Raw genomic sequence first — 23,922 nt, forward strand, 5'->3', positions numbered from 1 at the left:
TTTAAAATAAGTTGCGTGAATTTATTTAGAGAAGCAACATAACTGAGCGCAACTTAAACATCAAAAGCAACTTAAGTGGGCCCATTTTGCAGCCTCTCGCCAACCAGCCTGACATGCTGTGCTCGCGCTTGCTCTCCGCTGTGACCAAGAGCGCATTGGTGCCTGCTTCGCTGCTCCCGTCCATTGCAGGTAGGCCGCATGCACGTATTCTAACAATAAATTTCTTCTCCGTTACACTCATTAACCCGACTCACCCATTCCTTCAATGTGTGTCAATCCTTTTGTGTCCTTTGCAGCTCGTCCGACTGTCGCCGTCACTGGTGTGCGCAGCGTGCCGTCGACCATCAGCTGGTTTGCAGCTGAGGAGACGCCCGTCGCCATGGAGCTGCTTAACCGCAATGCTCGTCGTCCGAAGAAGGTCAGAACAGAAAAAAAGTGATGAACTGTAAAGCTGTCCTGCTCATGCTGTGTGGTTTAACTGTGCAGGCCAACCACGGCAAGCGTCCGTGCTCGCACCACCGCCGCCGTCAGAAACGACTTGGTGCCAAGAAGGCATAGAGGATGCGTATCTACAGTGTCATCAACGCTGCACCTAGACAGATCCATCCCTTCGAAGCAGTCGATGATTGCGCGGGCTTGTTCCACGTCCTTCAACGTACTAGACTTGAAGCCACGTTGACACACATCTACATTAGTATGATTTTTTGCCCTATCCTATGCTACACTCGACATTTTGGTTCCCATCTAAGCTGGCCGGTCATGTCGGTCATGCCTGTGGCATGGGCTCGTCGCCTTGAGCTCGGCTCTGTTGTTCCTGTTGTCGCTCGTTCTGCATCTGGCGATACTGTTGCGTGACAGCAGCGCGACGACGGTCGTCCATGAGTTGCTGCTGTAACTGCAGCTTGCGCACATGCTCCCGCAGGTCGTGACAGCGCGGCACCTTGCACTCATATTGGCGACACTGCCGAGCGTGGAGCTGCAGTAGCGCCCACACACGCCGACAGATCGTGCAGCCGCCGTACGCTCGCTGCTTGCACTGCGCGCCGTGACGCATCAGCTCCTTCATCTTCTCGCAGTTGGACGAGCCACAGTTGCCGTCTGCACACGAACTCGAGTGCACTAGCAGCTGCATGTGCAGACGAACGTTCTTGGCGCGCTGTTCGCGAAGACGGCGCTGCTCTGCAGTCAGAGCTGCAGTGCCAGCTGCGCCTCCGGCTCCAGCAGGACCACCAGCACCAGTTCCAGCGGCTCCTCCGCCACTTGTCGGCACCATTTCCAGTGGATGTTCGTGCTTCTCCTTGGCGTAACAAGCGTCGCACACGTCAAAGTCCGGACACGTGTGGCAATGCCAGCGGTTGCCCGTCACGATGTCGCGCGTGCACGCGTTGCACTCGTACACGTAGGCGTTCGGGTTCGGGTTGCCCAAGTGGTACAACGCCATCATAGACGAGTGTTTCGCTCGCCGCAGCTCGTCGAACTGGTAGTGGTTGCCTTGACACAGGCTCAAAAATGCTTGACGGGTGTCGAAAAACTCGCTGTCGTTGGTCTCATCCGGGTCCGTGCAGCGTTCTGGTATTGCTACATTCTCCTTTGTCAATGCGTTCAGCCGCGTCTGGAGCCTGTTGTGGGCTGTAGATGAACCTGCAACCGATACAGCCTTGAGCTTCTGGTAGCATCCATCGCACAAGGCAGTTTGCACCACCTTCGGATTAAGACCGTGCTCTGTTTGCACACTGTGGTCGCGCCAAAGCACGCCTTGCACCACAGACGTGTTGCACACACGACAACATGGTACCAGCTTCACCACCAAGAAGTCGTCCTTCATGGGCTCGATCACTTCACCGAGTTTGTGCATTAAAGGGTCCGACAGCTTCCGGTCTGGAGTATCCAACGACTTCACTGTAAGCGTGCGGCTACTCGTCGTAGTACCATCATGTGCATCGTCGTCTTCGTCCTCATCTCCTGACGCCTCGCCACCAGACGCTGTCTTCCGGCGCTTTGGCTTCTTCGATTTCGACTTCTTGTTCGCCGCTTTCTTCGTATCCGAGTTCTTGCGCTTGTGCGACTTGGAGCCACGTTTATTGACAATCTTTTTCGGCTTCTCGGCGTCCAACTTCTCGATCAAGTCTTCGACCAGGCCGACCCAATAGTCGCCCTCGAAGTACGGCAGAGCACACGGCGTGTTATCATTGCGCCAATAGTCATCGTACATATTGGTGATCTGCCATACTACCCCCTCTTCCTCAGCCTTGACCAGCATATCCACATACCAAGCGCGTAGACGATCCGACTTGGGCGTCTTCTGTACCTCGGGATGGCAGTACAAGATATAGTCATCGCCCTTCAGAGGTGGACAAGCCCACAGATGCGCCGTGTGGAAGCCACGCTGCTTGACAAAGTCAAAGTACGCAATCAACAGTTCGTGATACACCTTGGTGCGCAGATGAGCCGGCTTGAAGTAGTTCACCGAGTCCAGATACGAGATGTATACGCGACGCGAGTTGCAATCCGCTTCTTGCTCGTCGAACTCGTGTACGTACATACCGAACAGCAACACCGACACACCATCAATCTCCTGGAACATACAAATGCACTTGGACTTGAACCGATGCTCGGACGTGTACTTGTGCGAGTCCTTGTACCGCTGGAACATTTTATCGCGCACCATCAGCTGCTTCTCAATGTTCGACACCAAACGCACAGTCAGACCTTCCGCCGTCTCCACATCTTTCACGTCGCGTTGCGTCCATTTGGCCTCATCCTCACGCTCTGCTTGCAATGACTTGGTTAGACGACGCTCCAGAAAATCTGACAGCTTCGTGCGCTGCAGATCCTTCGCACTGAAGGCGTGGCGCCCGATCTTGTACTTCTGAGGTTCACTCTTGCGGTGCTCCAGTAAGCACTCGGGGCATAGAAACTCGCTGCCGGGCGAGATCGTGATGGAGTGGACCGTCCCTTTCGATCCCGATGACGAAGAAGAACTCTTGACAACTGTCGTAGTGACAGTCGTAGACTTTGCATTCGACGACGAAGGCGACGGAGAAGCATCGCCGCTGTCAGTTGACTGACCTCCCTCGGTCTTGACCAACTGCGGCTTCTTCTCACTGTCAATCTTTCCATTGAAAAGCGCGCAGATCTGGTGAACCCAACGCTCGCATTTGTCACACTGCACCCATGGCTCTTCGTGCACTTCGTCGTTCTTTTTCCGCGCGAGCTCACTCTTCAGATACTGGCGTCCTTCGTTGTGCTTGATGGAATCAGGCAGATTAGCGTGGCATTGATGACAGCAGTGATATTTGTTATCCGCTGACGTGTAGTAGTAGCAGTTCCGTCGGATACGACTGTTACACTCGCCGTTGCAGTACAGCACAGCAGGCTCAAATACCATGCGCTCAATGCCGCAGAGTCGACAAGAGCTCTCCTTCTCACGAGCAGCCGTCTCGTCGACATCGATTTCGGCTACAACCTTGCGCATTTCACTGTTAAAGTCCGCTAGCATGTCCTTCGCGAGACTGTAGACATCCTGGTCTTCGCTGTTGTACTGCATTGCATTCTGGAACGTCGTTCGGACGTCATACGCGAACTCCTCCGTGTGCTTGTAAATCCCAAGTTCCAGTTTCTTTTTCACAGTCCCTAAGTCCATCGGCTTCCGGACAATCTTAAAGTAGTTCGGGATATTCAGCGCCACCGGGTCCACGGGCGTGTTGAACACCCAGCCAAACTTGTGCTCCATCATTCCTCTTAGAGTTCCTTCCAATTTCTTCTTCAGATTCGCAGGGGACACTGTGGCGTTGTAGAACGTTAACAAAGAGTCCACATGAGAAGCTAGATCCTCGTTACTGAGTTCGTTCAGCACAGACATTGGCACTTCAGAGGAAGCAGGCGGCGCTGGTGTTGCTGCCGCTGCAGCACTTGAGGTCGCATCACCTCTACTGGTCGCTATGATCGCCTTTGGCGTTCCTACAGCACCGGCTGGAAGCTGCAAGTTAGTACTAGCATCCATCCGACGATGCTCGGACATCATTGCGTTCAGCTTCGGATTGTTCATCGTCAGTGGGTTGATGGCTACTTCCTCCTTTACAGCCGACGGAGTGGCTTGAGTTGAAGCTGTTCCCACAGTGTCAGGTTTGACGTGAGGTTCTACTTTCACCGCGTCTCCAAACGACCCTGGAGTTGGTGGCATACTGCTCATTCCCCCACTGCCCATCCCCCCATTGTACAGCATTTGCCCTTGCATTTGACCGTACCCTTTCCCTTGGACATGATTCATCGGCAGCGTTGGTCGCATAGCTGCCATGGAGTGGTTGCCTGTGTGTTGCTGCGGCGCTGTCAACATGTTCAATGGCGCAGCTACCGAGACAGGAGTCGCACTTGTGTTTTGGAGGTCCATCGGCATTTCCAAAGGCTTTCCCGCCACTGCAAGACTGCTATCACTCTTGGGAGCTACATCATCCTCTTCACCCAACAAATCATCAGGCGATGGCTTCATCGGCGTCGCTGGAGCTGACGGTAGCTGCGGCTGTTGGAGAGAAGGTTGCTGTTGCATTTGGGGTGGCATCGGAATCGGCTGCATCGCACTCATGGCGTTATTCACACCGTTCTGCGTTGACATCGCCGACGCAGCGTTGCGCTCGTCAATCACATGCTTCACGATATTCCGCTGACTTCTACATTGCTTAAACTTGACGTCCAGTTGCTTGAGCATCACGCGTTTCTCCTGTACCTGCGTTTCGTACTGCGTCTTCTGCGTGGGGTCTTGTGTCGAGTTCGAGAGGTGTAGCAGCTGCCGACACTCGTTCATAATTCCGTTCATACGCGCTCGAATCTCTTCCACCCACTTCTCCAGCTTCACGCAATGCGCCGTCAACTGCTCCAGCGAACGTCCGTTTAGCTTCTGTTTAATAAGCTGGAATTGTCGTTGATCATCTGGTACCAGATTCATAGGTGCACCCGTATTCTCCGCCTTGACATTTCCCTGTTGGCCCATCATACCGTTCGAAGTCACAGCAGGCTGCGTGTTGGTTTGTGCTATCGGCATCGGTACAGAGCGGTTGCCTCCGTTCGGCATCGCCATCCCCATCGAGTTCATATTAACACCCATCGGAGTAGCGTGGTTTACCGTCTGTCCAACACTCTGCTGAGGTTGTTGGAAGTTCATCGCCGCAGCATTACCGTTGCTCTGAGGTTGCTGCAAATGCGCAGGCATAGCCAGAGGCATCTGCTGCTGCGGTTGTTGAGACTGCTGCATCTGCTGCTGCTGCATTTCCTGCTGTTTCTTCATTGCTAGCATACGCTGACGACGCTGACTCGCAGCGATAATCTGCTGTAACGCACGGTCTGCATCCAGCATCAGCGCTCCATTTTTCTCCTTGACTTCCACGGGGTAGCGAACAACTTGGCACACGAGACACTTAGCGTTCACGCACTGCTGGAAATGCGAGAGCACGTACTTGGACGAGATACAGTGGTTGTACGAGCACGCGTTAGTCTGTCGGCAGGCACCCATATGCGCCCAGAGTCGCTTCATCTCCCCACAACTCGGCGTCGTTGTGCATGTGCTCTCAGGCGACTTACACCACATGGCATGACGCAGCAGCAACAGGCGCTGTTGTTGACGCTGCAACACTTCCTTCGATCCAGCGGTCTTGACGTCATCACGGACCATGAGGCGCAGCTTGTTATGGTACTCCGTTGTCTGGTTCTTATCCAGCGCTGACGTCACTTGCTGAGCCTTTGCCTTAAACTGCCAAATGATCTGAGCCGACTTGTTGCGCGCAGCCGAGGCAGGAGAGCTGGCCGTTGGAGGACCCGATCCAGTTGCATTCCCGCTTGTATTGGCAGTAGAGCCCGGCGTCGTTTGAACCCCGTTCTGGGCTAGAGGCGAGATACCTGCGCCGCTCATCGACAACCGGTCCGACAAGGACGAATCAATCCCTGAAGGTGTCGACTGCATGAGAGCTTGAGCTTGCGCCGCATCTGCCTTGACTGGAGTGTTCAATTGAGACGGCGGGTCCTGTAGTTCCGGCGGCATTTGAATAGCTTGAGAAGCGAGGTTTTTTGCGTCCGAACTGACCCCGTTCGGCGTCGATGCAACTGCTTGCAAGCCAGGAAACGGGATGGGCGTTGCAGCAGGCGTGGACGTCGCTGGTCGGGTATTCGCTGGAGAAGCCTGAGTCGATGTGCCCGGCTGCCTCATTGCATTGGCCCCAACACTTCGCTGGTGAGTCTGCGCACTTCGCACAATGCTCCGCAATCGAGACTGGAGTGTGCTTGTGTTCGCATACTCTTCACGCGAAGCAGCGATACGGTAGCACTCATCTTCCAGACGATGAGCCATCTCCGGCAGCTTCTGCAGCCAATTTGCTGGAGCATTCGATCGCTGGTTCTGAAGCACGCGCATAATGTGGTTCAGCATCTCCTTGCGCAGCGCCTGGTCCGCTGAAGACTGCCACGTCGGTCGCGTTGCAGTTGTCGATGATCCATTGTTCTGAGTCGAAGCTTGAGGCTGCGATCGTGCTGCGTTTGCATTACCTGTAGCGTGTAGACCTGAATTACCCGCACTCATCTGCCTCTGGGCAGCCATTTGAGACGGGAGCTGACCTGTTCCGAGCATCTGCTGCTGTTTCTGCTGTGCTGCTTGTTGCTGCTGTTGGCTCTGCTGGTGAGCATTATTTTTCAGAGCCTGCTGCTGCTGCGCGAGTCGCTGACGCTCAAGAAGCGCTTTCTGCTGTTGCTGCTGACGCTGCAGGTTTAGCTGACGCTGCTGGTGCATCATCTGCATGTAGTGTTGTTGCTGCATTTGCTGCTGAGGCATGTAGTAGTTCCCCTGCTGGTTCATCATGTTCATGTGCTGCATATTGTTGAACATCATGTTGTTCGTGTCGTTCATACCGAAATTGTTGCCGCTCATGTCCATCCCCATGCTGTTCATGCCCATGTTCACGCCCATATTCATACCCATGTTCATCCCCATGTTCATGTCCAGTCCCATCCCGTTGCCATTGTTGTTCATGGCGCTACTGGTCGCGGTTGTGTTCATAAAGTTCATCACGTCCAGACCACTAGACGACGAGGACGACGTGCCGCTGTTCGTCAGCGACTCGGATGCTAGTGAAGCCGGAAATGGGATCGCGTCCGTCGTGGAGCTCATTGGCGCTGACGACGCGGACATCATTGACACTGATGTGTCCATCACCAAGCTGCTAGTACTCGGGCCACTGCTTGACGTCGTGGGCGAGTTGAGCTCGTCGGGAAAGTCGATGAGCCCAGCTGTGGATGTTGACGAGTTGCCACCAAGCATCATGGACGAGTCCGTCATGAGATTCATACCGCTACTGAAGTCCAGTCCGCCGGACAGGTCCATACCACTCATGTTGCTGCTGTTGACGTTGGTACCACCGCCCAAGTTAAACTGATTCATAAAGCGGTTGTCGCCGGCATCCATGTTCATGCCGAAGTCCCCCACGAATGCGTGTGAGGAGTCCATATTAAGCTGCAAGAGGTCGTGAACAAGCGTTAGTGCTGGTGTGTTAGGGCGTTATATGGTATCTACGCACAGGACTGTGCGGTGAAGAGGAGCGCTTACTGTAGATCTGCTTCTTACCTGTCGAACGAGGCCAGTAGACAAGCTCTTACACCACTCGAGGCTCTTCTAATCGCCGCAGCTGAAGCGATGTACGCGAGCGGGCACAGCGCTGGCTGTAGGGACGTTCTGAGAGAGCGGATGCCACAAGACGAGAGAGGAAAGAGCCGCGGTTCAGATAGACACGCGGGGACTCAGAGGAGGGAGCGCTCAGACGCGTACGGGCCGAGCGTGCCTGCCTTCCTCACTCTGTGCTGGAGCTTTTCTTTTTCTCACTGATGTAGCAGGCCACAAGAGGGCGGCGCGGTTTCAGATAGGGGGCATTTATTGTAGTTTACTTTGACCTGTGGCAGTAGTTTTGTAATTTACTACTGTTTAGCAATACAAAATATGAGTATTAGTTGTTTTTACAGGAGATTCGGTCAAATTGCACACAAATAGAAACCCAAACTAAAGCACGCCACAGAAACGGTGCACTTGAGTACCGTGTACAGTACTTGTTTGCTGTCAAAAGCAGAAATACTGGCCGATCGCATTTTAGGTTGCATTTTATAATGCGTACAGCTCCGCACCGCAAGTCCACAACGTATACATGTAGTGCTATTTAACATTAAGTGCCTCCTTGCCCTGTGCTATGTTGGGTGTAACGGTGTATCCACGTGATCGCGGTGCTGCAGCGATCACCGGATGGACCATGTTTACTGCTGGAGCATTGAGCACCATCAACAAAGTCAACGCGGGCGGGATGACGAGGCGCGGTTTCTTCATGGTACATGTATCTTCGACGATTATACAACAATCTTGCTGACCTGTCCGGTACATGTAGCTGATGGAGGCAGTCAGCAGCATCCATACTTGTATAACGATAAAGTTGTATTGTAATTTATACCACCTCCGAGTTGAAGGCGGCAACGATGCCGGTGGATTAATAATATCAGACGCAACGGCCATCGCTTTGAGCTCAGAATGATGACGTCAATGTGGACACCCCCTTATTGATAATTCATTTAGTAGTGACTCGCCATAGGCGAGTCGCTTTCCTGTTTATCGTGTGGTAAAATGAGGAGTGTGTTGCGGGATACGAAACGACTGGTACTGCGGCAAAACGTTACTAATTAATGATATTGGGCGTTGCAGTCTTCAAGCGTAGGCCCAACAGCTTGATGTGACAGCGTCCCTAAAACGGCATGACAAGGAACCCCTTGGCGGGATCGCTGATACATGTAGTCTACGTGTAGTCAGTCCAGAGGTTTTACATGATGTAGAGCCCCTGGACTGACTAGTTGCACTTTGTCACACTCGCGTGGATTAGGGGTACTTTCTTTGTCTCTACATGTAATTTTGCGAGCGATCTTTTTGCTCGCATGGATAAACGAATCATTACTATAATAGCGAGAGCACCACGCAAAGTTTGCTGAAGCCTGAAAAATCCTAATTAATGACAACTTTGAAACCCCCTAATTAAAGTGCAAAACGGGATACGACTCGCAACATCCATCGCTATTAGTAATAACGATGAATTGGATCGTCCAGTCGCATCATCGTTGACAACCACAGTTCTGCATTCACTGCTGCAACTGTGAGTCTCACAGTGAGGAGCCGTTGTTCTTCACATTGCACGCAGGCAATATGCATGATCACACGGCTGTCAAGCCATGAAGAGCCTTCGTTGGTCGAGCCTATCCCCGCTCCAGGAAGCGGTTGTACTTTGCTGCTAGGGTATTTATAGGTCCCGACGAGATGAAGATAATTAAACTTAAATAACTACCACTGATTTCCTAAAGTGAGCACCAATGGATACATTCCGCTTCTTAAGGGCCTGCCTGGCAAGGCGCGAAAAAAACTTGATCATCAACGAGTTGGGTCTGTGTGTGATTACAGTATCCGATGTTGATTTCAGTGCGGTCAACCATCCCGACCTAATCTGCAAATAGCGGCCAGCAGCATTTAAATATTACATAAATAGCAGCTTGAATCACCCAATTTAAATTCACACAATAGGCTATTGTTTGTTTTGGGCTACTGGTTTGGGCTATTCAAAAGCCCAAATCAAACCGGTACAGTACAGTATCACGTTGAACTAGCCAGTTCTTCTGAAACCTCTTAAGTATAAAAGAGTCTGTAGTAAGCATGAACCAGTACCGTATTAATAGGTAGCTTTATTTACATGTTCATTTTGTCAAAGCCTGCTGTATCATGGAGCTTCTAATGATGACATGGTAACTCAGGTAAGCTGCGCCGAGCGTGCACCCGAGTTGGTCGATGTAGCGCCCTTGGCGCTCTTGAGCCAGCAAGTACCGCCGTTGTAATTCGTCCACGTGAACGCCTTACAGCCGCCTGTGGTCTGGCAAATAGCGCAACAGCCTTCAGCGCTGCTCTTGGCATTGCCCACGTCGTTGCCAGCATAGTCGACGTTCTCCTCAATCTTGCCGCATGTGGCACCCTGAGCTGCTTTCTGGATTGCCCATGCACTACCGGCTCCACCAGTGGAAATGTAGCTGGCAGCCTGACCGGCAGCCTCACGGCCGGTGTACATGATGAAGCCGTACGGGTTCACGGTGCCGTCGCGCATAGCACTGGCATCCGCAACAAAAATGTTGCTCGTGCCCAGCACACGCAACTTGTTGTCAGCACAGCGCTTCGATCCCGCAGACGCGTCGCTTGAGGCGTAGCAGCTTCCACCAAAATGCTGCGCCGCCATTCCGCGGTTAGCCGATACCCAATTGGCCACACCGTTCGGGTCCGAAGCGCCCGAAAGGAACGCGGCGCCTTGTGCCTTCATGGCACTCACAACGTGCTGGGCGTACTGCTGCATCGCGACTAGGTCGCGGTTTGTAGCAAAGTACGCGCCGCCTTCTTTGAAAGGCTGCCATGCGCCATTGTTGTCAAAGCCGGACGCCGCGCGGGACTCCGGGTTGTTAATGTACAACGGTATCGACAGCGCATTGTCTAACTTGGCGAACTCACCAAAACCATGAGGAAGAACCGTGGTCTGGAACTCGTACTGGCGGCCCTGCACCTCGAAGTTCTCATAGCCGATAAGAACTGGGCCAGAACTGCTCCAGGGACCCGATCCGTTCTTGTTGATGTATAGGTCGAGAGCCCACGACGGGTAGTCACGGTAGCGGAAGCTCTTCATCTCAGGGTGCGAGAACGAAGCGATGACCATGCTCGTGTCGAACAGGTTGCGACCAACGTAGGGGTTGATGATAAAGTCGCCCTGCGAAAGACCCGGGAACTTGGCGTTGCCCTTTAGCATGTTGAGCTGGTCAGCAGGACCGATGCCACTCTGGATAAGTACCATAGGTGTACTCAACGCACCGGCAGCCATGATAATCGTACCTCGCGACGAGAGTTGAGCCTTGGTACCACCATACATCACACCCGTTGCCTTACCAGCCGAGTGCAGCACATAGTCGACCTTGGTGTTCGTAAGGAGCTTTACGTTTGTGCGCGTCTTCATCTTGCCCCAGAACGCGTTAGCAGGGGAGTCACGACGACCATTCTTGAAAGTGAAAGGAGCGTGACCGAAAGTCTTGCTCTTGTTATTGCGAGCCGCGGCGTCATTGAGAGTCCTCTCCGAGTAGCCTTGACCTAGGAATGCCTTTGCGACGACCTTGTAGCCCTCCTGCGTGTACCACACGCCGTCCGTCGAAGGTTTGTCCGTGACTCCATGGGTCTTTTCGTTCTCGTCCATCTTGGCGATCATGGAGGCCGCCGAAAAAGGCCATTGCATGTTCGTCACGTAGTCGTTCGGAGGACGGAAGTACAGCGCAGCATTGATAGACGAGCAACCGCCGACGAGCTTGCCAAGCCACATGGAACCGGAAAGCCAATCCACGCGAAATTGCGAGAACTGCGAGTTCCAAGCTATGCTTTCGTACTCTCCAGGAATGTCAAAGGTGGTGAGACCCTGGGCTTTAGCATAGTCTGGGACAGTTGATCCCCCGGTAGCCGCGAGAGACTTGGGCCCGGCTTCGATGATCAGCACGGAGACACTTGGGTCGCGCGACAAATACTCAGCTGCAACAAGACCACCAGGTCCACTGCCCACGACGATGACGTCGTACGTCGACTGAGCATCGACGACGAAGCTGGAAGACGCAAATGCAACCAAAGCGCAAGCCCATAGGTACGCTTTTCCGGCAAACATCTTCAGGAGACAACAGTCAGTGATACGCGAGGCCTTGTTTGCCGGTGGCAAAATTGAGTTGTGGCCTCGCAAAGAATTCTAGCCGTGGCTATTATAACGATTCTCTGCTGGCAGGGAGTTTATGGCGCAACAAGTGTTATTTGCCTCCCCTCGGCACAGCTCGCAGATTTCCGATCATGATTTGTCGGTCGTTCCAGCATAATAAAACTTGCATTGACATGTGACGAGATACAGTAGTTGCAAATTGCAACTATAAACCCCATCCAGGGATTTCGGACCCAGGGTCGTGCCCTGGGTCCGAAAATGTTCGGTGCGAACCGAACATTTTTTTTTTGTTCGGAACATGAGTGTTTTAAAAAACACGTATAGTATTAAAAAAACTGAACGTGGATTAGATAACTCAACTTTATATTAATACATGTAGTTTAATTTAGGTCTAGTGAGTTTTGTGCTGAGCTTATGCGATAAAAATTGTACTTATAAGCGTTTTTTTAGGACATCTTAGGACTCGTTCAGGACGAATTAAAAAAGAAATAGTTGCACAATTTAACCCCATCCCTAAACCGCCTGTCGCAATTATTAAGACTCTCTAAAACCTCTCGTTCTTTATATTGAAAGGGCGCTTCAAAATGTAAAATATACTTACCAATACATGTTCATGCCTTGTCACTTTAGCACAAGTGCCCCCCACTCCCATTCTGTTTCCCAGCGCCAATTGCTCCACTCCCATAGACGTCGACAAGGTGGCAATTCAGCTACGTAGACTGCGAAGAGCTGTTGAAGTTGGGTAAGAGGTCTAGGAGCCGTCAACATAGCAATTCGAGCTTGGACATTGGCGCTGGACCAAGGTACAGGCGCGTTCCAGTACTCATCGATAAGCTGGTCAAAGAGTTGGCGCTCCTCGTCCAAAGTGGGATGGTGCCGCATACGCGAATCTTGCATCAGTTGGCGTGCGCGAAGCAGCTCATGGCCTGCGCTCTCTTCAAGATCTGTTGCAGTTTCTAGCAGTGCGTAGAGCTGCTTGGCACGAGCTGTCCAGTCGTCGAGGAGAAGCTCCAAAAAGGCATCGCCGTCAATTTTTCGGTGGGTATTCAGCAGTGTATTTCGTGACGCTGTGGCTAGCGTGAGAGCACGCTCCTGGAGCTCTTCACAAACACCGATAGGCCACGAACAGTCCACACTCAGCTCTGTGCACGGAGCTATCCAAAAGCGGAAATTCCAGTAGAAATTATCACTGAAGAGATCAGTGATAACCTGCTGAGCCACGTTCTGTGCAATTCCAACGTTATGGAAGACAACATCAGCCAGTGGGATTGAAGCAGAGACTTCCTCGATTCGAGCGGTGTTTGCACCAGAAGCACTGATACTGGCGGCAACCTTACTTCGGTAGATATTCTCCAAGATATGGAGGAAAACTTTGATCTTTTCGGGTGGGTTAAACTTGTCGTCGATGCCGCAAAGCGAAGCAAACACTCGAACGCGAGCGTGATTTGAAGCGGTGTGAAGGGTGGTGGATATCGTGCTGTGCAATTGATCCAACGCGAGACGGCGATTTGACGATCTTTGCGACAGAAAGCGCACTACAAACTCTGGAAAGCTCTCCTGGAAACTTGAAGAGCCCCCCGTTGCGTCAAGCGAAGAGTCAACAAAAGCAGTACCGTCTACCTCACTTAGGACACGCTGCTCGTACATGTCAACGATCATCGACATGAGCAAGCTCGCGTGCATTCGTCGTTCGGGCTTCTTGGATGTAATCTTACTACCTAAAGCTGCTCCGGGGCCTCCCTTCCCACCAAAGCTCTGCTGCGGTTTGTATTGCAAGAGCGGGTTCGTGACCTGCCGCCGCCATATCCGCACACGCTTGCAGCATTGATTCAGTCTCTCGAGCCGCACAATATCCTCTTCAAGCGCAGAAGTCACCACCGCTGTTTTTAATGGTTTGAAGTGACTTTTGGCTGGAGTTCCAAAGCGAGTCGTTGGTATAGCAGAAGAAACGATATCAGAGTCGGGAATTGTGCGAAAGAGCTCCTGCTCGCTGCGGAAATGGTCTCGGAATGTCTGTGACGTTTGGACGAGCGAGTTCTTAAGACGAACGTGGCTCACTTCTGCCTGTGCACGAGTCAAGGAGTCTAGAGTCATGAGTCGGCGTAGGCGAAGAAAAGGAATGCACTGAAATGTTTTGCAATCCAAGAGCTATTTTTGCATGCTAAAAAGCAATTTTTAAAGTCGCTTTAGTTCTTCAGACCAGCTTCTCGTAACTGAGTGACTGTGCGGTAGTGATACGTGTAGGAGTAACCATTTTCCACGCTGAAAACCAGATACGACGTTTCCTCATTTGCTTCCTTGTCGGCAAGACGAGCCTTCACCATGGTTCCATCTTGCAGCCAGCGACCAACCCATGGATCCTCATTTATGTCGTACTCAATATGTCGTCCGTCCTCCAGGACGCCATTCACAAGAACGTGTCCGGAGGGACCCACCACCACTTCCGAAGCAGCGCAGCCCCGGTTATCTGGTGCACGAGCGTCGCTGTAGCTCGTATCACACATGACAACATCTTCGAATACTATGCCATCGCTGCTGCGGTCTGCTGCACAGGTATCCTGTTGCTGGGGCTGCTTCACGACTGTCGGACAATTGCCGTGAGGCGTGTGGCCAATAATCACACGTCGAATGCCACTTTCAGAAAGCAGCGACGCAATCTCTTCTGGCACTGGCGTCGGCATCCCTGAGGGCAATAGATGGCGCCCCATGACCACACTACCGGTGTAATCTGGTAGAACGTATTTGAGCAGTTCAGTACCGCCACGTGAGGAGTGATCTTCACTCCACGTTGGGTGGTCGATCCATTCCTGAACTTGACTTCGGTACCAGGTATTGAGCTTATCCACCCACTCCAGAACCGAGTCATAGCGCTTCGACGGTTCGTCAGGTACTCGACCAAGAGCAGACAAGCTGGCGTCCTTGTCCCCGTCAATGATACCACCGTGCACAAACAGAGTTTGGTGAGCCACGAACGCTAGACTACCGTGCAGTAAATACTCGCGCAACACGCCGCCTTCCTCGACACTATCAAGATAAGACTTGGCAATGTCGTCATCCGTCACCTCCTTCCTGTCACCAACTTCTTGACGCAGCTTCAACTCGGCTCGACGTCTCTCAAAATCACCTTGAGCTCCCATCGTGTGTTCCAGCATCCATATCAGCCGATTCACTTTGGTATTAACCATAGAAGCTCCATCTTTGTCTTTCTGTTGATCTGCCAAGAACTTTTTCAATGTCATGCGTTTGTCCTGAGGCACCCACGTTGGGCCTTCCAGAATTTCTGCATTACAGTAAAGCGCTCATATCAAACGCTCTAGTTATCGAGTATATCTTCGGCAGAGCACCAACCTTTGGCCATAGAGCTTAGGTCCATCTCGGTATCATTGAGCTCCGAGGTTAACCGCATCTTGTTCACGTCGCGGTTTCCCACAAGTAGCACGACGCGATCCGGGTGTTTCTTCTTGAGGTGCACGAGCTGCTCGTAGCATCTGCAGTAGGATAAATATTAGTGATTAATTTAACGCAACAGTAAAGTTCGCATTGTTTCTTGTTCACTTGAGAGTGTGGTCTCCTTTATCTCCCGCATCTCCCCCGAACACGAGCATGCAGTCGTCACGCAACTTCAGTGTCTCCTCTTGGCCGTCGGTAGTCAGCTGCAGACATGATGACTGGCGCACCACGTTGCGCACGTACTGCCAGTTGCCCTCCACATCTGTAAGCAACGCCACGCGCCTTGAAGAAGACGTACTGAGAGAGGTTGAAGGCATCCACATCGAAATCAGCAAAAATTTAGACACGTTTCGCTTCAAACAGAACATTTGCTGAATCCTGGCACAACGGGTTTTATGCTTGGGTTTTATTGTGCTTGGCAGATGGAATGTCCATCCGTTTTTATCGGCATGGTCGGAGCATAAAACCACGCGTAAAAATGAGATGGGAAGAGGCAGGCTATCGATGTGGATTTGTAGGATTTGACAATCGCAGGACAGCACATCAAAAACACAATGCACCTGTGAATTTCACAATATCATGTGAGGCACACAACTAAACCATGATTTGCGCATCAGTGCCGTGATGCGTGTACATCCAATCAATAGCAGCACACAGGAACAAAGTATAGTCACTCACAGAGCTTAGAAATGCACAATAGCCAATCGCAAGCTAGCGGGACGCAGATTTGTCCAATCAAAAAATTCTATTTCGGCTTGTTCACTCTATCAAACAGCTTAAAAGTCGATCCACTCGTCATTCTTCAAAGTTCCTCCCCGCCAGTACGAATCTATTTCACTACCTTCTCCCCAAGATGCCTGAAGCAATTGTCTGGCGCCCCATGTGCACCGAGCTTAAAGAAAGTGACGCACTCATTATTATCCAGTGTCTGAAGGTCTTCAAGATCGCCAAAAGTCAAGCAATCTTTTGCACGTTATGTGCCGTTCCAACACCGCACTTGATGCGCTACAAGATTCTTAAGTGCCGCTGCACTCAGTGCAAACAAGCCGCCCCCTATGCCACGTGTCCGTGGAGGGCAAAAATGCTAGTCTGTCTCGGCCGCAAGGTCGTGTCACTATTTGAGAGTGGCGAGCATGTGACTAGAGCGATACCGCCACACAGTCGCACCCTCACTACAGCTCAAAAGGATTTTTCTAAGCAAATGACTCGGGCTGGTATGAAGCCGGCTCGTATACGCACGGCGATGCTATTGCAGTTCGGTTTACGACCAAGCGAGCTTCCAGCTCTACAAAAGGTCCAGAATGTCGTGTGCTACTATCGCCGTACCAAGCTCGGGGGTAGTGACACAACTGCAACTATCGTGGCGTGCAGCGGGGCTGCCGTAGCTTTAGCGTCAGAGGAAGACGTTCGACTCAAAGAGTCACTAATACTAAGTTCCTTATCCAAAGGACACTTACAGCCCAAGACCAGGGCTCAAAGTTAACACCTTAGCTTTTATGCTTCAAAACCAGAAGTGTTTTATTTACTATTATTGCGGCCAAGCCGCCTAGGGGTAAATGTATCTCTTTAACTATCTAGCATAGTTAAACCTAATCAAATGCATAACGTGTGGCTTTCAGCCAACGTACTGAGATACCTTGTTAACTCTCCAACTTATGTACTGAGAGTTTGTTAACTCTCCGGGTACTTCGTACCCCTGTGTGCTCCACACCATGTAACCCCGTTACACTCTCCCCCACTAAGATGAGAACATTCCGTTCTCGAAACTCTCCTCAGCGAGGTCACGTCTTGTTAAGACGGCGGAGGTTACTACACCTCACACCAGCGTTGTACAGCTCCGTGAGCTCACAAACGCCTACGCATCGTTGATGCCCAACTTCTCGTCGTCGGCCCACGGCCCAATGCTCCAAGCGCAGCGCGCATCTTGCTCTCAAGCGGTCTCAGACCTACGCTCGCGCTCCGCGCCTACTCCAAGAGCTGCAAACCGCTTAGAGCAATGCTCTTGACTCATTCGAGTCGTCGACAACAGCTCAGCGGTTGAACACTCGCTTCACAAGCGATAGGTCCGTGGTTCAAACCCACTAGGGCACAGCCCTCTCGTTCCATGAACGATTGTTCACGCTTGGACAAGCTTAAGGGCAACACCCTTTTAGCTCAATGGCTGAGCGCTGGCTTTGAGAGCCACAGGTCGGTGGTTCGAGCCCACCAGGGCACAGCCCTGTCGTTCCATGAACGATTGTTCACGCTTGGACAAGCTTAAGAGCAATCCGCTTTTAGCTCAGTGGTCGAGCGTTGGCTTTGGAAGCCACAGGTCGGTGGTTCGAACCCGCCAGGGCACAGCCCTCTCGTTCCATGAACTATTGTCCTTGAATGCACAAGCTTAAGGGCAATGCCCTTTCAGCTCAGTGGTCGAGCGCTGGCTTTGAAAGCCACAGGTCGGTGGTTCAAATCCACCCGGGCGCAGCCCTCTCATACCATGAGTAGTCCGTTCTCGGACTGACGTACGGGCATCGCCCTTGTAGCTCAATGGTAGAGCTCCGGCCTGTCAAGCCAAAGGCCAGTGGTTCGATCCCCATGCGGGACACCACTTTCGCTGTTACAGCGCATCCACATTTGGATCATGCTCATCGAGCAAGTTGTTTCAAAACAACTATGCGTCTATCGAGACGCTTGTGCCTGAACCTTGTTCAGCACAACACGAAGCACCTGCTTCCTTCGGGACCATGTCCCTAACACTACGAGGTCTCTCCACCTCCTGCTCCCGCTGCGAGCACCGCTCATACATGTACGTACGAGCTGGCTGCTGCAGCCACTGGTCAGAGCCTGAGCTCAACTACTGACCTCATCGCTCCCCACTCTAGTGGGAGGCGCCCAGCGCCTGGCGACGCTGTCGCACGCCATGGTGGCGCTTCGGCACATGATGTGCCCGGTCGTAAGCGTCAACGACGTCAGGGCAATCTTGCCGGAGGATAACCTCAAACTCCCATGAGTTCTGTGAGTGAGGGTAACCCCTCCACTTCACTAAGTACTGGGTACGACCCTGGCGTCTACGCCACGCCACAAGGCGTTCCACGTGAAAGTGGAGCTCACCATGCTCATCGAGCAGAGCAGGAGGAGGCCTTGCCTCAGCTGGGCTCTCGCGGGGAGAGTCAGCACTTGCCGGAACGGCGTCTGCGTCCATACGACGCCGGCGTCCACGACGCGAACGTTCACCGCCCATCGGTCGATCTCGAAGAGATGATCCACCTTGTGGATAGGTTAGAGCCACCACTGTTGACTCACAACCAGGTCTCGGACCTTGAGCGTCCAGCTGCTCGGCTGAATGTTCAGCTTGCCTTGCTCCTGCATCTCGAGCACTTCGCTCCGCGACCTGTGGCTCTGCCACATGCTGTTGATCAGCCATCTGTGGATCCACCACTTGCTGTCGTTCAGCCTCCCGTGGCTCTACCACCTGCTGCCCTGCAGCTGTCCGTGGCCCAGCCACCGTTGGTGCCAACGCCTCCGCGCTCACCTGAGCAGGGTCTTGGTATGGCTTAAGCAAGCCGACATAGAAGACCGGATGCGTGCGCATCTTCTTCGGAAGGTTGAGCGTATACGCTAGGCCCTTCCTGGCCACGACCTTGAACGGTCCTATGAACCGAGGTCTTAACTTCGTCTTGAAGACTGCAGACACTGCATGAGTAGGTAGGTTTTTAGCGTTTAATAAAACTTGGTCACCGACCTCAAACCTCTCAACATTGCTTCTGCCCTTGGCATCTGCATGTTCCTTTTGCGTGTCTTGGCTTTCAGCCATAGCGTCGCGTACTTGACGCATTACGCTCAGTCTCAAAGAGACAAAGTCATCGACTTGCTTGCGAACCGCAACAGGGCTGACATCAGCTAGCCGCTCGGCTATCCCTCCCCCACCAAGCCCTGAGCCACTGCGTGGCGGCGTCAGTGGGACGCGAGGGTTAACCAAGCCGTTCACATAGAACGGAGTGTAGCCTGTCGAGGCGTGCACTGCATTATTTAATGCGAACTCAACGAGTGGGAGCATCTGGCTCCAGCGTTTTGGCGCCTCAGCGCATACGCTTCGGAGGGTATCCTCCACAACGCGATTCACGCGTTCGGTTTGACCATCGGTCTGCGGATGGTCCGCCGTGGACATGTCCAAACGAGTGCCGAGCACTCTGAAGAGGGACGTCCAGAACTTCGCGGTGAAGCGCGGATCTCGATCCGAGACAATTGCCTCAGGCAAGCCATGTTGGCGAAAGACTCGGTCTAAAAACAGCAAAGCTGTACCTTCACCATCAATGGTGTCCGGCACTGCCGCTAAATGAGCCATCTTGCTCAATCGGTCTACAAAGACCACTATACCTGTGTTTCCCGCCTTATCCTTGGGAAGGCCAAACACAAAGTCCATACTCATGGACTGCCAGCATCCCTTGGGGACAGGCAAACTCGCCAATGGCGCTGCCGTGCTCGGCGCGGACTTTGTCCGTTGACACGTCTCACACGTGCGTACATAGGTGCCGACCCACTTATACATCTTGGGCCACCAGTACATCGAGCTCACCGAGCCATAGGTCTTCTCCCGACCTAAGTGCCCGCCCACGGGCGTATCATGAACCTCATAGAGGATTCGATACTTTAGATCCTCATCATGAGGAACGACTACACGAGGGTTATCCTCAGCGTCGGTGCTGTAGTACAGCAGGCCGCCATCGAGTGAGTATCGATGCAGCCTCGCGCGTAAGCGCCCAGACAATTCCTTGTCAGAGTCTTTAAACTCTCCGCTCCCAAGAGCCCGTAGCAGCGCTACGCACATGTCGTCTTGTGCATACGCTCCGCGTATCAAGTCAGGCACTGACGACGTCACTGTCGTGACATGAGCTAACTCGTAGTCCGGCCTGCGCGAGAGCGCATCGGCCACTACATTAAGCCGCCCCGGCTTGTACTTCACCTCGAAGTTATACTCGGCAAAGAAGGAAAGCCATCTTGCCATTCTCTGAGAGAGATGAGGCGACTGTGTCGCAGTGCGTAACGACGCATGATCAGTAAAGATCACAAAAGGCTTAGAGCCTAGCAGGTGTACCCTGAATTTGACTAGAGCATACTTCATTGCAAGTAGCTCTTTGTCATGAACTGGATAGTTCTTCTCTGCAGCTTTGAGCTGGCGAGACTCAAACGCGATCACGCGTTCACGCCCTTCGGCGTCTGCTTGTAGTAAAGCACAACCGATTGCAAAATCGGAGGCGTCACAGACGACGCTAAACGGACTATCCGGGTCCGGCAGCGCAAGGATCGGAGCCTGGAGAAGGCTCTCCTTCACAGCCTCAAAGGCTCCGTCGTGCTCGACGTTCCAGCACCATGGTGCGTCCTTCTTAAGGAGATCTGATAATGGCCGAGCCATCTCCGCGTAGTTCGCACTGTACTTGTGCAAGTAATTGGCTAAGCCTAGCCACTTGCGTAAGTCTTTTTGGTTCTTAGGAACCGGCCAGTCCACGATGGCCTTGACTTTGGCAGGATCTGCCCGTAAGCCACGCTTCCCAATGAAGCACCCGAGGAAAGGTATCTCCTCCGCGCCAAAGACGCACTTGTCCAAGTTGGCATACAACTTATTAGTGCGCATGCACTCGAGCACCGCTCGCAAGTGGTCAATGTGGTTATCCACGTCTGACTTTCCGTGCTCGGCACGACTATGGACGAATATATCGTCAAAGTACGTTTGAGCGTACGCCCGGTGGGGCCTAAACAGCTGCGTCACAAGACGATTGAACGTTGCTGGTGCGTTTGACAGCCCCTGGGGCATCACCAGCCACTCCCAGAGCATACCGCTCGGAGTACTCACCGCTGTCAGCGGAATGTCCCTCGCTCTCATGAGCAATTGGTAGTAGCCATCGACCAAGTCGAGCGCGCTGTACAGCGTACAGCCTACCATGTTGTTCTGCAGAACATCCTTGCGAGGAATCGGCGTTTGCGCCGGGATAGTGGCCGCATTTAGCTTGTTAAAAGCATGAACAATGCGCCACTTGCCGTTCGGCTTTCTGACACAGAACGTGGGTGTCGAGTGCGGAGACTTACTCTCACGCACCATCCCTGCCTCGTGCTTCGCACGGAAGAATGCGTCAATGACGTCACACTGCTCTCTCGGCAAAGGCCATTGCCTTGTTACGCAGTATTTGGTTCCAGGAACCAGGTCAATCTCATGACACACGCCTCGATCCGGAGGCAGGCCCGTCGGTGGGTCTTTTGAGACAACGTCTCCATATTCCTTCACCACCGGGTAGAAGGGATCCGAAGGATCTTTGAGGATCGCCGATCAACTTCTTGCGCTCAGCGCCTTCTTGGTGTCCTCTAAGACCGCGTCGTCCACGACGGATGAGGAGTTCAACTCCTCCTCAGGTCCCAGCAAGACCACCTCGGCTAGCTCGCCTGCCTTTAAGGCTTCGCCGAACTCGGCAATGGACATCTCGTCCAACTCTAGCAGAGCATCTGCAGCGGGCAGAGTATCAAGGCTGATATCGCCTTCTACCTCCCCCGTCACTCCGTTCACGAGTGTATACAGCTGTTCACAGCAATCACGTGGAGCATCACCGCTCGTCACGTTGGACACATCGTCCGACGTCGAAGACGTCACAGACGCCCTGCGTCTTCTTCTCCCCTCCCTCCGCGACCGAGCCCGGCCGGATGAGGGCGGTGTGGCGACATCTCCGTCACTACCACCGGGTGCAGCAGCACCATCACTCCTCGAAGAGGATACAGTGTCTCGCAAGACACTCGGCTGAAAGCCAAGAGGTTCTTGAGCTTCACACAGTGAACTAGGTGTCACTTCACCTGCATCTCCTGGGCCACGCCCATGATGCCTCGACTCGCAGTCGACCGCGACCCTCGGGTCACGCAGCGGTAGGTCATCGACCAGATTCATACCACTCAGTGGATTACGCGCCACTCCGCGCTCGTCCTCACCAGGACCCAGCAGTTGGTCATTGACCTGACCTGCACCGCTCCGCGGATAACGTGCCGCACCACGTACGCCCTCAGGGCAAACAGCAACCTCGTTGCTAACAATTTCGGACATACCAATGTCCAGCACTACGGCCGCCTCGGCCTCGTGCTCGCGCCAAAAGCGCTTCTGCTTCCTAGCAGAGGTGGGTTCATGACTCACCAAAGCTCCACTAGGAGCAGGGTGCGACGCACCCAGCGTTTTCGACTTCCAGTCGATCCATGGCTCATGACGTTCCAGCCATGCCATGCCAAGGATGAGGTCATACCTCGCATCCAGGTCTAAGACCAAACAGCGTTCCACGCTGTCGAAGTTCTCAAACTTCACTCCAAGGTCGACAGAGACCTTCGACACAGTTACCAGTGTCCCCGTCGCGAGACGGACAGAGATCGTATCTCTCGTTGGCACTTCCAGTGCCTCAGCATACAGCTGACTCCCTTCCAGGGTGGAGCGACGGGCGTAGTTGCCCGAGGCTCCCGAGTCAATCAAGACTCTTCATGGCTTTGCAAAGCCCTTCACGTTCGCTTGAACGACCAGCAAGCCCGGCTTGCACACACTCTTCTCGTAAGAGAGCTCAGCTCTCTTCGGGGCTGAGCCCCGTTGCCCTCTACCTCTTCGAGGCACAACAGAACTCAGTTCTTCCCCAGTAGGCCGCCCCGCGCCTACTGGGAGTTGCCGTTTCCCGGCGATGACCCGGAGGGTTGGCTCGCCGGAGCCTCGCGCTTCTTGCGCAGAGGGCAATAGGCCCTCAAGTGCTTAGTGCTATTGCACACAAAGCATCTGCGGATGCCGGCTCGCTGCTCCGCAGCAAGAAGCTCCGCTTCTTCATCTTCAGCATAGCTGAGGTCCATCGGCTCTGGACCGCTCGAAGAGCTTGCGCTACCAGCGCTCCAACCAGGTCGCGCCGACCTGAAGTTGTGCTCGGCATTCAATGCCACATCCACCGCCTCTTCATAAGAGTTAGGGTGTACACGGAACACTTCCGTGCGAGCTGCGCTCGCACGAAGTCCCTCCATGAACACGGTCACGCTGACCAGTTCCGGAAGAGGGTCCGCCGCCATTCCGGCGATAAGAGTTCTCAACTCTTGGACATAGTCCAATAAATCCTTCTTACCCTGGCGGGTAGCAAGGAACTTTGACCGGATACGGTACGCCTGATTAGGCGGCGCGAACACGCGCGAAAGCTGTTGCTTCAGCTGATCCCAAGTGGGAAATGCAGCGTCAACAGACGTGCCGCACGTTAGTGCCCATTCGCGAGCGCGACCTCCAAGCCTGGAGATAGCCAGCGCCACGCGCTGATGCTCAGACTGGAGCAGGGCCGATCCCATGGCCATCTCGACCTCACGGGTCCAGAGAAGGAGATTCTCTCCATCCTTCCCCTCGAAGGTTTGTACGCTCACCATGAGCGGTTTCAGTCTCATAGACTCTTCACGCGTCATCGACGCCGCCCGCCGTTGCGGCGCTCATCTTCTCTTGGACATGCTCCAAGAGCGCGTTCTCGTAGCGGGAGAACGATTCCAGCCTGGCAGTGACCGCCTCTGGACCTTGCGATGCAAGATGAGCCACGCCCTCCGGGCCAAGCAAGGACATAAGCTTAGTAAGCGCGTCCTGCTGCGCCGGGGGCAAATTCGCGAACACGGGGTGTTCCATCCTCGCAGAGGATATAGTCAACCGACTCAGGAGCGGGATTGACTACAAGTGCTACCA

General features: G+C 53.3%; 4 protein-coding genes across 4 annotated transcripts; all 4 read right to left on the reverse strand.

The window, feature by feature from the left end:
• Positions 1–766: 766 nt before the first annotated feature.
• Positions 767–8,350, reverse strand: PITG_07302 (histone acetyltransferase, putative; the record flags this gene model as incomplete). Its single annotated transcript, XM_002905188.1, has 2 exons — positions 767–7,492; positions 8,192–8,350. The coding sequence occupies 2 exons, from the start codon at positions 8,348–8,350 to the stop codon at positions 767–769; spliced, it is 6,885 nt and encodes a 2,294-aa protein (XP_002905234.1).
• A 1,456-nt stretch (positions 8,351–9,806) lies between these two features.
• Positions 9,807–11,735, reverse strand: PITG_07303 (carbohydrate-binding protein, putative; the record flags this gene model as incomplete). Its single annotated transcript, XM_002905189.1, has 1 exon — positions 9,807–11,735. One exon carries the CDS (start codon positions 11,733–11,735, stop codon positions 9,807–9,809), a length of 1,929 nt encoding a protein of 642 aa, XP_002905235.1.
• Positions 11,736–12,401: 666 nt separating this feature from the next.
• Positions 12,402–13,874, reverse strand: PITG_07304 (uncharacterized protein; the record flags this gene model as incomplete). The annotated part of the gene is made up of 3 exons (XM_002905190.1): positions 12,402–13,337; positions 13,401–13,634; positions 13,731–13,874. The coding sequence occupies 3 exons, from the start codon at positions 13,872–13,874 to the stop codon at positions 12,402–12,404; spliced, it is 1,314 nt and encodes a 437-aa protein (XP_002905236.1).
• Positions 13,875–13,931: 57 nt separating this feature from the next.
• PITG_07305 (uncharacterized protein) lies at positions 13,932–15,583 on the reverse strand (the record flags this gene model as incomplete). Its single annotated transcript, XM_002905191.1, has 3 exons — positions 13,932–15,060; positions 15,129–15,268; positions 15,336–15,583. The coding sequence occupies 3 exons, from the start codon at positions 15,551–15,553 to the stop codon at positions 13,967–13,969; spliced, it is 1,452 nt and encodes a 483-aa protein (XP_002905237.1).
• Between the last annotated feature and the right edge of the window lie 8,339 nt (positions 15,584–23,922).

The sequence above is a fragment of the Phytophthora infestans genome, genomic scaffold, assembly GCF_000142945.1.
Source record: "Phytophthora infestans T30-4 supercont1.10 genomic scaffold, whole genome shotgun sequence".
Taxonomy (NCBI): domain Eukaryota; phylum Oomycota; class Peronosporomycetes; order Peronosporales; family Peronosporaceae; genus Phytophthora; species Phytophthora infestans.